The sequence below is a fragment of the Chenopodium album genome, chromosome 14, assembly GCF_948465745.1.
Source record: "Chenopodium album chromosome 14, dcCheAlbu1.1, whole genome shotgun sequence".
NCBI classification, from domain to species: domain Eukaryota; kingdom Viridiplantae; phylum Streptophyta; class Magnoliopsida; order Caryophyllales; family Amaranthaceae; genus Chenopodium; species Chenopodium album.
Window position 1 is genome coordinate 21,988,619 of NC_137847.1, and position 14,946 is coordinate 22,003,564.

The window sequence follows — 14,946 nt, forward strand, 5'->3', positions numbered from 1 at the left end:
TTAGATGGATTCACTATTCATAATATTGGATCTGATTCAATTGGCTCATGGAAGGAAGAAGAAGAAACCGAGGAAGATCCGGAAGAGGACTTAGAGGAAGATGAGGAAACCGAGGAAGATCCAGAAGAAGAAGAAACTGAGGAAAAATCCAGAAGAAGGGCTTCAAGAGGATGAAAATAACTCTGAGGTTAATCCTCAAGAAGTTAGGGGTGGAACAAATTGGTCCAATAAAGACAAGGCAAAAGAAGAGCCTAAAACTCCAAAAGACAACGACCCATGTTTTAGAGGAGAATCTTGGACAAGTAATTCTTTTAGACAGGGCCATGATGAGGGATCTCGAAAAAGGTCTAGGGCCGAGGATTTTGATTTGGATTTCGATGTCATGTGTTATAGAAGGTTAGTATACCAGGAGGAGTTGATTCTTTTCCCTAACTATAGACATGTAGATCGTTACCTTAATCTCCCCCAGTTCGAGAAGTTCAATGGGTTGGGAGACCCCATCCTCCATTTATACAACTTTGTGAACATCTTATATCCTTTAAATGTTCCAGAAGAACATTTTCCTATGTTGTTCAACAGAAGTCTTGGGGGACCTGCGTTGCCCTGGTATTATACCTCAGGGGCAACAAGTAAAGGTTCTTGGGGAGAAATAGCTCAAGCATTCAGTGATTGGGCATTTGAATTTCGACAGACTAACACCGAAAAATTGAAGCTAGTGAATATGGAGCAAAGTGATCAAGAATCATTTTCACATCTCTTTTTAAGATGTTCTTGCATTCGGGCTCAACTTCGTTTTCCCATTACTGATCGGGAGTTCATGTTGATATTACTAAGGTAGTTAAATGATTTTTATTATCGTCATATGGTCTCCATCAAGTACGCCGACCTCTCACACATGGAGAGACATGGTTACGAAATTGATGCCTATCGACTACAGGAAAGAAGGCCTAAGGTGCACCCTCAAGGTGAAAGAGCTAACAGCAGGATATTCACTCGAATCGATGAACCATTGAGTGTGGTGTACGATCGTTTGAGAAAAAAAGGTATTCTTCAGGCAAAAGGCTATGTGTATTCATTACAACCACATGGAACCGATATGAGACAATATTGCAATTATTGTCATCAATATGGGCATAGAACAGATACTTGTTATGACCTTAAGTGTGCAACCCAGGATCTCATTGATCGTGGGATCATCACTCCAGCCCATCCTAAGTCTAACGCACCAGAGACAAACCCGGCACAACCACAGGCCTCTCAAGCTGTTTTGTTCCTTCAACTGCTCGAAGAAGGTCGTATCAAGCCACTACCTTGTCGAGTAGGAGCTGATCCTATTGGGCCAAATCTCAACAAATATTGTCACTATCATCAGTTACATGGCCATGATACTGACGAATGTCATGCCCTCCGTTGGTGTATAAAGCGCATAACTGGAATTTCCTGCCCGAATCAGAAAGTGTCTATAAATGCCCTTTCCATTTTGACAAGCGAAGACGATCCCACTCTTTTGATTGCTCGTCACTATTCGGAAAAGATATCTCAACAAGACTACGAGAAAGACTGTTGAAAATCCTAAAGCCTAAGGAATCTCTACATGGGGAAGGAAGCATCTACAACAACATGGTGATCTCTATCTTACCCTCCATCAAGAAGGATGAATGAGAGGGGTAGTAAGAACTTTGTAAACCAAGCATTTTTTTCTTTCTCTTTATATTTTCTTTTGGTACAAAGAACTACGTACAGCTTGATCCCCCAAAGCACTATTTCATGATCATACACAAAAATTATACTTGCACGCACATTGTTATTAGGGTACATAGGCAACTCTGATCGAGTGCAGCTGTTTCAAAAAAAAATCCTTTTTTCTTCCATTATGAACTACGACGGGTTTGATTCTCCAAAAAAAAAAGAAAATACAAAATCTATATATCTGGAGATACGTAGGCAACCTTATGGCACGACCCGAAATAATTAAAAGATTTTTGGAATGAACACCTTGCTAACTTATCTAACTTAACAGATTTCTTTGTTCTTGCATGCATTTTTACATTTATCATTTACTTTTTATTTTTTATTTTTTAAAAGGGAGGAAATTCTAATCTCAAGTATGTCATGTTTAGGTATCCTTCGCCAACCTGTGACTAACCAAACTCGAAAGTCTACTCTACCCCGGATTCCATTCAAGAAATCCAGGATCCAATACCACAAACACTTACCAGAGGACTTCAATTAATGTTGAAAATGGGTTATGTTCCAGGAACTGGTTTAGGACGGAATGGCAAAGGCATGAGGCACCCAATCCCAATAATTGATAATCAAAATCGTCATGGCTTGGGTATCGATGAAAAAATGAATTCTAATGTTATGAAAAGGAAGTCTCTCACTTTCAATGGGCAATTTGTGTTACAAAATGACACTGCGCTGTTTTATGAGTTTCTTGAACCTTGGTGTGACTTGGACAAACAGAGAATTCTCCCTGGGTTAGAAATTTTCTTTGTAGAAGCAAGGAATGAAGAATCTATTAAGAAATGGTTCGATAAGAAACTGGTATTTAAGAAAGATATTGATTGGGCTGACCATCTGAAGCAAGGAGTTCTAAGAGACTTGTTTTCACCAATTTCTGATTGTGAAGTCCATTTTGATCCCATTACTCTCATCACTCCAATAAGAACAAAAGTCGAAAACAATATCCGACCCAAAACTCAAGAACAATTCCTTCCTTTCCCTGAACTATATCCTTTTCAATCCTCTTCCTCAGACGGTTATAAAACCAATATAGCATCATCTAGCCAATCATCTATCCATACATTGCATGATATCTCCTATAACGAAGATATCAAAGGAATTGCTTGTAAACATATTTGCATACAAGAAATCAATCTTGATCATGATGCATTTTCTAATAATGAACTTTTCAATGAACCTAAATCATGCGTGACACCCATGGAAGAGTCTATAACTGTAAACATAGGTATGGATAATGATGTAAAAAAATTCAAGATAGGATCGTCCCTTTCCCTTGATGAGCAAAATGCATTCATTATTTTACTTAAAGAATACGTGGATGTGTTTGCATGGTCCTATGCTGATATGCCTGGTGTCGATCGTGATATTGTTGAACATCGTATACCACTCTACCCCGATAGCAAGCCAAAGCAACAAAAGCTTCGTAGAATGAAACCAGAAGTTAGTTTCAAAGTTAAAGAAGAAATTCAAAGGCAGCTTGATGCTAACTTCATCAAACCAATCAAGCATTCGGAATGGCTGGCGAATGTGGTAGTAGTGCCCAAAAAAGATGGAAGGGTTAGAGTATGAATTGATTTTATGGATTTAAATTCAGCATCACCAAAAGACTATTTTCCACTACCCCACATTGATGTTCTGGTTGATAACACTGTCGGACACGCCATGTTCTCATTCATGGACGGATTCTCAGGATACAATCAGATACTCATGTCGGAAGAGGACATGTCGAAAACTTCTTTTATTACCCCTTGGGGAACCTTTTGTTATATAGCAATGCCCTTCGGATTAAAGAATGCTGGGGCCACCTATCAACGGGCTGCAACGACGATTTTGCATGATCTCATCCATGATAGTGTGGAGGTCTATGTTGATGACATGATTGTCAAAAGTCATGATCATGAGACGCACATTGACGCCTTAAAATCTTTCTTTGACAAAATTAGGAAATACAATCCAAGACTGAATCCTAAAAAATGTGTATTTGGAGTAACTTCAGGAAAACTTCTGGGATTTATTGTGAGTCAAGATGGAATTAAAGTCGATTCTGACAAAGTAAAGGCCATATAAGAGCTTCCTCCACCAAGAACGGAAAAGGAGATTCGGGGATTTCTTAGTAGAATCCAATATATTAGTAGGTTCATATCACAATTGACAACCCGGTGTGAACCTATATTCAAGTTACTTAAGAAAAATGTTCCTACAAAATGGAAAGACGAATGTCAGGCTTCATTCAATTCAATGAAAGAATACCTCTCCAATCCTCCAGTTTTAATGCCACCAAAGCCGGGGCAGCCCTTGATATTATATTTTACCATCACGGAAATTGCCATGGGAGCTCTTTTGGCACAATACCAAGAGGGTACAAGGAAGGAAATAGCTATCTACTACCTCAGCAAAAATTTCCTTGAGTATGAAACAAGGTACACTCCTTTGGAAAGAGCTTGCATTGGCCTCATTTACGCAACGAAGAAGTTTCGACATTATCTACAAGCACATACTACTTATCTAGTTTCGAGGTTAGATCCAATCAAGTACATTTCTGAGAAGCTAATCTTGAGTGAAAGAATAGCAAGATGGCATGCGACATTGTCAGAATTTGACATTCAGTGTGTGAATCAAAAGTATGTCAAAGGGAAGGCTATATCTGAAGATTTGGCTGATGGACCTATATCAGGTGATGAATTTGATGATGATTTTCCAGATGAACATATTTTCTGTCTTAGTACGTCACAATGGAAGATGTATTTTGACGGAGCCTCTAACAGAAGGGGCAATGGTGCAGGGGTATTATTAATTGATCCTTACGGAGTACATATTCCCTTCGCTGTGAAGCTTAGTTTCCCAACGACGAATAACACGGCTGAATACAAAGCTTGCATCTATGGAATCAAAGCAGCGTTAGCAGCTGGTGCAAAAAATCTCACGGTATACGGTGATTCTTATCTCATAATTTCCCAGACTATTGGAGCTTGGAAAGTTCGGGATGAAAGGTTGCAAATGTACACGGAGTATCTTCAACAATTTACCCCATTCTTTGAAGAAATAGAGTTCAAACATCTCCCTCGCAAGCAAAACAACTTCACCGATGCTTTGGCAAATCTTGCGGTAAATTTGACTTGGGACAATGCCGTGAAGGTACAGTCCGTAACGATTGTAGAAAAAGAAATTCCAGTGGTTAATTTTGAACCAACAATTGCTCTATTAACCCAAGAAGATAATGAGGACGCTTGGTATACTGATGTTAAGAAGTATCTAATCGATGGAGGATATCCTGAAGGGAGTCACAATAAGGATTAATTGGCTATTCGAAGGCTAGCTTCTCATTTCACAATATTAAAAGGTTTGTTGTATCATAAAAGTTTCGATGGAAACTTGCAATTATGCATCGTTGGGGAACAAACACAAAAGATCATGGAGGAAGTACATGGGGGAGAATGTGGGCCTCATATGAATGGACGGATGCTTGCTCAGAAGATTCTTCGAGCAGGGTATTATTGGACCACCTTGGAAAGTGATTGCATCCATTTTGTACGAACATGCAAAAAATGTCAGCTATTTCCAAACCTTAATCATATGCCGCTTGTTAGCCTGAATAATTTTACTTCGCCATGGCCCTTTTCTAGCTGGGGCATAGATATCATTGGGCAAATACATCCAAAAGCTTCAAACGGGCATCAATATATATTGGTTGCTGTTGATTATTTTTCAAAATGGGTGGAGGCATCATCATATTCAAAACTAGGGGCAAAACAAGTTTCAAAATTTGTGATCAATAATATTATATGTCGGTATGGGGTACCTTTTGAAATTATCTCCGACAATGGTTCACAATTTGAAGGCCATCTTAAAGAAACCCTTGAGAAGTACAAAATCAGGAATCACGAATCATCGCCATATCGTCCTCAAACCAATGGAGCAGTTGAAGCAGCTAACAAAACCATCGAGACGATAATCGCCAAGATGACGGAAAGGGCTCGAGAATGGCCTTATAAACTGCCCTATGCAATGTGGGGATATAGAATTTCTATTCGAACGCCAACTAGGACTACTCCATATTCTTTGGTATATGGAATGGATCCACTTCTTCCAATCGAAACAGAGATTCAATCGCTTCGCATAATGAATGAAAGCGAGATATCTGAAGAACAATGGTTTAAAGAACGATACGATGAACTTTCTTTAGCAAGTGAACGAAGGTTACAAGCCCTCCACAACATTCAAATTTATCAAAGACGCATTGCCCGGGCTTTTAATAAAAAGGTCAGGGAAAGGAACATACAAGAAGGAGATTTGGTACTTTAGGAAAATCGAGCACCGATTCATGATCCGCGTGGAAAGTTCAAGCCAAACTGGTCTGGTCCATTTCTGGTCAAACATCTTACACCGGCAGGAGCGGTAAAATTGATGGATTTGGATGGAAATGAGTTCGTTCATTTCACCAACCTTGATTAGTTAAAAAAGTATTATGCTTGATTGGTACAGTGCTGTATTTGTGAGATTCGCAAAAAAAAAAAAAAAAAAAAAAGTGTGAATCTCCTACTAGCTTTAGATAGATATATGTGTATCATGTTAAAGTTTAGATTTCATTCATGTTTGCATTGCATGTTTAAGGGTCGTGTAGAAATATTCATTATTATTAAAAGATCATGATCAAGTCGATACTTAACAAAATATGATTACAACAAACAAACAGTTTTTCTTTTATTCAAACATAACACAAACTCCCTCGCTTTTTGGCGAGATTACATCCATTCTTTTTTTTTTCCATGAAAACAACAACCATGTACACCATGCTCGAAAGACCATTGCCTTTGGATATGATTTCTTCTTTTGGAATTAAAAATACACAAACAAGGGAAACACGAGTACAAGTATTGAAGTACAATAAGGACATCCTTCTGAGGATTTGTTCAAGCATCGTCCTTGAAGTCCTCCAACAACCATGTTGTGTAGGACGCGTTAGGAACATCATCTTCAAGAACTGGAAATGCTGGGAGCATTCGTGCAAATTGCCATACACGAGATGATGCCCGAAGAGCTTCCACATTACCAATTTCATAGGTGGTACAAGGTACCACAGGGAGCTTATAGAGCTCTAGGAGTCGTTGGAGTTGCCCGCTTGTCTCAAGAATCTCCAAGGAAGATATAAGGTGACACGACACAATCCTGGAAGTTGAACACCTCTACGCCTGCTAGTGCTAAGTGTTATGGAATCTATGTTGAGAAATGAAATGATCCATTCCATATCAATTACGGCAAAGAGGTCTGTCCATGCACCATGGTTGCAACATTGACGGAATATAGGAAAAAACCTCTCTCCCAAATATGTCAGGTTTGGTAAGGAATTCGAATAGGTGGTCTAGACAGCTTGAATTTCTCACATAACCAAAGTTGAAGCACGATTGGACACCCTTTGACAAAACCCCCTGGATTTTGTTTCAGATGGTCAAGCCCCATCATAAGTTCCCCTAGGATAAGAGGCCCTAAACAGTTCCCTGACTCAATCTGTGACAACAAAGAATGGCAGCGAACATGACAGGAAAATAATGATTCCTTGAGTAAAACAAGGCCGAGAATAAAAGGATGCAAGCTCTTTCTTAGAACTTTTGGAAATTTTCATTGTTGACAAATTCCCAATGAGGTAAAGAGAAAGTTTCAAGGAAATTCTCTAACATTAAAATGTCAAGCAAACGATAATTGCTTTCCATATTTAATGGTATACCTAGCAAATCCCTCATGACCGCATCAGTTGCCCTTGGGTCAGTAGGTGTAATCACACGGCCTAGTTTATGAAGACCTAGTAAACCCTCCACTTCTTCCAGAAGGGGAGTCATTTCCGTCTCTCCAAAGCGAAAAACATGGCATTCTTCATCCCAAAATTCAACAGCAACATGAATCATATCATACCGAGGTTGAATAGATAGGAGAGGGGTGAAGGTTCTGGTAAAGACACTTGTATAAGGGGAAAGGCGAGATGGAGAAATATTTTCTACCACCCTTTTTAGTTGGAGCTTTCTAGCTCCACTGATTTCATTGATTTCTTGAAACATGACATTCATTTTTTCTTAGAAAAGTTGAGGAGAGAAGAAATAAGGCTTAAGAAGCTTGAAAGAAGAAGGAAGGAATTGATTTGGTGTAGAAAGAATGAATATCACCTCCCTTTTTATAGGGGTGGTGGTGATAATGGTGCCAGGAAGAAAAGGCCGAAGGAGTTTACTTTTCCGAAAACTCAGTGCAAACCACCTGATGTTTTTGCATCCGAAATCCATAGATTATGTTCTTTCAAGAATGATTGTTATTTTCCCTCAAGGTCGTGCAAATTGATCTTTTAAACATCCGCCTAAATCAAACTAGTGCAAGGTTCAGCCAGTTTTTTAACTGCACCCAAGCCAACATTTGTGTTGCAATTGAGTGAGAATTTCACTCTATTTTTCAGCCAGTTTTTCAACTGCACCCAAGCCAACATTTGTGTTACAATTGAGTGAGAACTTCACTCTATTTTTCAGCCAGTTTTTTTAACTGCATCCAAGCCAACATTTGTGTTGCAATTGAGTAAGAATTTCACTCTATTTTTCAGCCAGTTTTTCAACTACACCCAAGCCAACATTTGTGTTGCAGTTGAGTGAGAACTTCACCCTATTTTTCAGCCAGTTTTTCAACTGCATCCAAGCCAACATTTGTGTTGCAATTGAGTGAGAATTTCACTCTATTTTTCAGCCAGTTTTTCAACTGCACCCAAGCCAACATTTGTGTTGCAATAGAGTGAGAACGTCACTCTTATTTTCAGCCAGTTTTTTCAACTGCATCCAAGCCATCATTTGTGTTGCAATTGAGTGAGAATTACACTCTATTTTTCAGCCAGTTAAAGAGGTGAAATAGGCAAGTTTTTCTTTTTTTTTTTTAAAAAAAATATTGTATTAATTTATTTTCAAGAAACTAATGGTGTCATGGAACCTATATTACACTATATCATATATTTAAATTTATAGAACTTTACTTATTAAGTGTTTTAAGTAACTTTAATTTTATCTAGAGATGACTTTAGAAATAAGAGTTTTTCACAATCTTTAATTCTAAAAAAAAATGTTTTAAGATCTTTAATCTTATTTTAAAGATGACTTTAGAAATAAGAGTTATTAATAAACTTTAATTCAAAATGTTGTTGTTTTAAAAAAAAGTCTTTAATATTATTTAAAAAAATGACTTTTGAAATAAGTGATGTCTTAAGGACTTTAATTTTATTTTAAGACGACTTCTGAAATAAGAGTTTTAACAAACATTAAAAAAATTTATAATTTTGTGAACCTTCTTATTTCAAACCCTTTTGCGACACAAGAATGAGTCGTAACTTTGCTTGTTTGTTTTAATAATTAATGATAGTTAATATAAGGTTATGGCCTCATTTCCAAACATGAGCTTAAGATTAATTATTTCGTTGTATAAGGTTGTAACAATTATCCATCTCCATAAAAATAAGCTTATATCCTATTATAATTACCCGATGGATTAATTGACAATCGGATATGATTAAATAGTTTATTGTTCCATTTTATTTGGAAGTAAGGCCTTGACAGGTGTCGTGTTTTACTTGGTCAATTCCATTAAGCCTAAACACATAACCTTTAAACCTTACAAAAATTACCCTTGAGTGTTTTTAAACCCAAAGTGAGCTTATACAGTGAACCCTTACAGTTTCACTCCAAAAAATACCTTGACCCACTAAAAAATTCGTCAATTGGGACGCATTTGTTGAATTGTCTTCTTCAAAAGACATTTTTGGTGATCACTAATCAGGGTGATTTTCCTCAACCAAGGTGGTTTATTTTTCTTTTATGAGTGAATTCGTCAAAGATCACTAAGATCCCACTTACAAAAAATGACGTTTATGTCAACTACCCAAATTAAAAACCCAATGGAATTGGTTATTCAAAACATGGCATCTGTCCGAACAACGAAGGTTTTGATCCGTGAGTGAATTCAAAATCTCACTATGATCGGTACGTAGTGCAACTTTGGTGCTCAAACCTACCTTATATTAATTATTATATCATTTTTTTTTGTGATTAACATGTCTTAAAACTTGATTTTTAACAACGCAATAGTAAGAGCCCGTTCCTTAGAACGGAAGGGAAAACGAGTTCCAGACATTCGATTCTCTTAACCTAAACCCCGAACCCTGTGCCTGTTTTAAAATCCGTCCTTATTCGGATAAAAATGAGGTGGCGACTCTAAGTTTTGTTTATAAGTCTTATCAGACACTTAAGTGGAACCTTTATAGACTAATCTTTGTCCACTAAAAAATAGGTACCACAAGTACATATTGGGCATCAAGATCTACAGGGATAGATCTAAAAGGATGATTGGATTGAGCCAAAGTACTTACATTGATAAGGTATTGTAGACACCTAAAACTGTCTCCCCAAAACCAAACTCGATGATGAATAACCTTTCACCGCCATTATCGGTCGAGTTGAGTCTTTAATCTTTAAAGTGATTAAATCCATATTAAATCCCAATACATTTCATAAACCAACCCAATTCCTAGCCCATTTCCCTAAACCCTAACTTACTTTCCACTTTTCGTGTCCACATCACAGAACCGAGAGAAAATGATTTTGTAGCCCTATAATTTTGATCCAATTATTATTTTTTTGTATAGGCCTTTCAATTAGCTTTCCAACAATATATAATAAGCCTAATTCCGATTTATAAAGAAGAAGATATGAGCAAAGTACTAAACTCAGCCCATAACCAACACCCTTTCACTAAAACGGCCATATCATAAACTCTAAAAATTATTTTCACCTGATTGTGAATTGGGTTGGAAAGTAGACTTGATAAGCTTTCTAATGATATATTATATGCCTTATTCTGAGTTACTGATCAAAAGTTATCATAGTTTTAAAAACGCATAAAAAAACTGGAATTACCGCGCAACAATTAAAATGCCGCGCCATGCCACTGGTAAGAGATGCTGAAATTTATCCCACTTCCAACACCCATTCTCATCAACAAAATAAGCCATGCATCTTGACAAGTCCTCTTGAGGAACTGCAGCTATAGCTTTATCAAGGGTTTTTCCCATCCACCATGAATCCTTCAATAAATTGAGAATCCGCCCATTGCAATTACCCACTTCATCCCTATCCTTTCAGTCGAGTCACCGCTTTCAGCGCATTTAATAATCCCACACCTTGAAAATTCCTTTCCAAAGAGGCGAATGGTGCATGCCAACGTGGCACGATGACTTGTACTATGACACGGTAATTTTCACCGTGTCACAATGCTATCCCGTGTCTATTCCGAGTTTTTTCACGCGCTAATGAATCTGGACACATTTTTAGACAAATTATACATCATGACACGGTGTGCTTCACCGTGCCACGGTGGACTGTACCATGTCATGGTGCCCCGTACCATTTCACAGTGTCCATCACCATGTCACGGTGCCCAATTAGGATTTTTCTGCGACTCTTATCTCTTCTAGGGTTTCGTGCATCCCCCTGTTCGTCTCCTCTATAAATTCAAACCTGATTTTTGCAGTTTCGGGGCACCAAAAATCATTCTCTCTCTCCTTACACCAAAAATCATTCTCTTCTCCCTTTAGCCTAAATACTAGCCTCCCTATTCTTCCACCATACATCCCCTAGGCACTCCAAGGAGTCCATACTTGACTCGAGGTTCCGTCCTTAAACCAAGGCGTGAAAGGTAAAATTAACTAAGGGTTTGGACCAAATCAACTCTACTTTTTAATTTATTTGTTTCAATTTAATTCATTTTTATTGAAGTTAATAACAATTTATTCATGATGTACCAATTTAAAGGAGCGCGTGAAATGTGAGTAATTAATTAATTTAATTACTTATTTTATTTTAATATTGCTAGTATCATGATTAGGTTTATTATTCTTTGATTTGACTAACGATATTATTGTTGAATTGCTTCCAATATTAATGTTAATTTTATTATATTTATGTTTCATATTAAAGGGAATATGTAATTGAATATCACGCCTAATAAGATAATTTGGACAACCGATTTAGGATCCTTTTTAATCTTGTTGTTTAATCGAAGTGATCACAATATTTTAGAATTATATGTTACATTAATTTTCAACCAATTTAGCCTAATAATAGTTCGGAGCAAACTGAATCTTTGTTTGTATGCCTTTGAGATCGCAGGAATCACTTTTCGCTATAAGAATCGAGTAGAGGCTAATATGGGCAAATGTGACTCCATGACTCACTTCGTACCATCTTCCCCAACCCTCCTTTCATGGATTATGAATGGGGTGTAACCTTCACGGGTCAATCGTTGTTGCCTTTCATTGTCCCTTTATTCGTGGTTGCCTTTTATGATCTGTGAACGGCTTACAAGTTCCTTAAATACTTGTTGGCGGCTCCCTACTTTACTTGTCCCTAATCGTATACGTCAATTCCCACTTCCTATGAGTGTCAAGCATATTCACACATGCTTAACGTAGGTGCGCTTCAAAAAACGCCTACATGTACTAGCACGATTCAAGTTGCAGGAGGCCAAGAAAGGTCACCTACCCATGTCTCATGGCATAACCCTACGCAAGAAGCAGTGTCCAAAGACACCTGATGAGGGAGAAAGGATGAATCATATTCCATATGCTTCGCTTATTAAATTGATCATGTATGCCATGATATGTACTAGGCTAGATGTATCGTATACTTTAAGTGCTACGAGCCGATACCAATCAAATCCAAGAGAGGCGCATTGGACTACGGCCAAGAATATCCTTAAGTACCTGAAAAGGAACAAGGATAAATTCCTGGTATATGGTGACTCGGATGAATTAGTAATTGAGGGTTATATAGACGCAAGCTTCCAAACAGACAGAGACGACTTCATTTCGCAGTCAGGATACATATTCTATCTAAATGGAGGAGCGTATAGTTGGAAGATGCTAAGCAAAGCACAACTGCAGTAACTACAACTGAAGCCAAATACTTGGCAGTTGCTGAAGCAGCTAAGGAGGCAGTTTGGATTCGTAAGTTCTTTGGTGAACTTAATGTTGTACCCTCCATTAAGGGTCCAATAGCCTCTATTGTGACAAAAATGGAGTTATTGCTTAGGCCAGAGCCAAGGGAATATCAGAAGGTCAAACATGTCAAGAGGCGATTTCATATGATAAGGAAATGGAAGTGAGAGGGTGAAATCAGAATTTGTAAAGTTGGAACGAACGACAATGTAGCCGATCCAATTACTAAACCTTTGCCTCAAGTGAAACACAACAAGTACGTTCAGGCAATGGGAATCAGGCATGTTGGTGATTGGCTTTGATTTCCTTTTATGTGTTTTAATTAAATTTTGGGATATTTTAATGTAAAACACTATGATGAACCATTTGGATTTTGGAGTAATTTAATTTTATGCAATTTTATCACTCCTTTTCTATTTAATTGTGGTTTAGGATTAAATATTGACTCCATTTGATTTTGAGAATGTTCAAAAAAGGTTATCAAGACAATGCCTTGGATAAAGAAACACCTATTAAGTGAACATTGAATATTATAATCGAAAATTATCCCTAATCAAGGTCGTTTAAATAATGGACGATTAATGACCACTTGAGATTAGTGTGTAGTTTGATTTATAGCACCGTTTCTTGTGCTACAAGGACATGATTATCATAAATCATTTGCACATGTATTAGTTTGGAACTATATCGGATCGACCTATGAGATTACTTTAAGAGATTAAAAAATTCGTCACAAGTATACTTCTCATTATGGATATCAGAACCTCTTTCCTCGACCATGAGTATTGTGAGTTCTCTTGTTTGAGTACTAGTCCGTTTTGATGTTCGTCAAACGTCTGTCGTACATGGGGATTATAACGGCAACACTCAGGCAGCTAGGTCCTCTTAGTAAGAGAAGCTGACAGCACAAGACTGGGAATGTCCCCCTACTAAAAATAGGGAACATGTATTTGTTGTTTACAAGGCCTCTCGAAGAGCGTGACTTTGAAAATGCATGGTCGTGCTAAGATGGATTTTAAAAATCATCTGTTTATTGACAGTCAAACTCAGATTTCGAGAAACACTTCTGGACGTAATAAGGATGATGAATAATCTTACCTTATAGTTCATGAAGAGACATTAAATGACATAGGAGATAGGCTATACACTAAAAGCGCACTTGTCTGGAAGGACAAGTGGAAGATTGATAGGAATGGTGTCCTTCATATAAAAGTATTATTTCGATAGAGGGTTCGGAATTATTAGATAGATAATTATTCAGTGAGGTCAAGTGATCGGAATGCCTAGTTGGAGGCTGCTTCCGATCAGTAATATTAATGTATACTTAATATTAAAGCTTAATCATGACTGAACCCTTTAGGTCACACCCAAGCAAACTAACAATCCATCGCGACGAATTAATCCGAAAGGTATTAATAAGTCACTCGAGTATTATGAGAATAGACGTCGGATATCGAGCTAGGAGCGTCGAGACCGAGTGTCACAAGTCGAGTTAAATTAATAAAACAACGCGACAGTAAAAATCAATTAATCAGCAATTACCAAAATACCCTTAGCATTGGAATGCCCCGAGCAAATCTAGTCCTAGGGGCACAAGGTGCTAGCATGGCAACTAGCATGCGCGCCGCACCATGCCGAGGCTACTCGCAGCGTTAATTGGTGTGTGGCGCAGCAAGCTAGCACACACATGCTAACATAGCTAGCTGCTAGCACAGGTGCAGCATCATGGCGCGCCACACCTAGCAGCTCGCAAGCAAGCAAGCAATGGTTGCTAGGCTAGCGTGCGAGAGCGCTAGCAGCAGCGCCCAGTAGCCCGCATTAATACGAGGCATGCTGACGCGGGCTGCTAGCCCTCGCCAGCTAGCGGGGCAGCCTTGGCGCCCAAGGTTAGCAGCGCCAGCTGGCGAGGGTTTAGTAGTTCCGAGAGAGAGGAACTGCGAGGCGGTTTGGGAGGCTTAAGGAGCAAGGCTTTTATCCCCCCCTTGTGGTCGTCACCTACTTTCTCCTTCTTTGCTTGAGACTTGTTGATTAATTATTGCATCGCTCTTTCTTTTGATTTTTGATTGAAAAATAAAATGGAAAAAGGATTTTTACTAACTCCCCCACATTGATGAGAGAGAGGAATGTTCATGAGATTTCTCTATAAATACCAAAGCATTGGGATTTGAGAAACCCTCTTGAGTTGAACTCAA

General features: G+C 38.1%; 2 protein-coding genes across 2 annotated transcripts; both read left to right on the top strand.

The window, feature by feature from the left end:
* Positions 1-4,074: 4,074 nt before the first annotated feature.
* On the top strand, positions 4,075-5,043 carry LOC145577903 (uncharacterized). The gene has a single exon (XM_081635323.1). It carries the CDS (start codon positions 4,075-4,077, stop codon positions 5,041-5,043), a length of 969 nt encoding a protein of 322 aa, XP_081491449.1.
* A 114-nt stretch (positions 5,044-5,157) lies between these two features.
* LOC145577904 (uncharacterized) lies at positions 5,158-6,048 on the top strand. Its single transcript, XM_081635324.1, has 2 exons — positions 5,158-5,257; positions 5,585-6,048. Exons 1-2 carry the CDS (start codon positions 5,158-5,160, stop codon positions 6,046-6,048), a joined length of 564 nt encoding a protein of 187 aa, XP_081491450.1.
* The last annotated feature ends 8,898 nt before the right edge of the window (positions 6,049-14,946 follow it).

Excerpts from the sequence above, each read along its gene's own strand:
- LOC145577903 (XM_081635323.1), top strand. The coding sequence starts at position 4,075 with ATGGGAGCTCTTTTGGCACAATACCAAGAGGGTACAAGGAAGGAAATA.
- LOC145577904 (XM_081635324.1), top strand. The coding sequence starts at position 5,158 with ATGGAGGAAGTACATGGGGGAGAATGTGGGCCTCATATGAATGGACGG. Across the intron at positions 5,258-5,584 it reads TTATTGGACCACCTTGGAAA|GCCATCTTAAAGAAACCCTT; the intron begins GTGATTGCATCC and ends CACAATTTGAAG.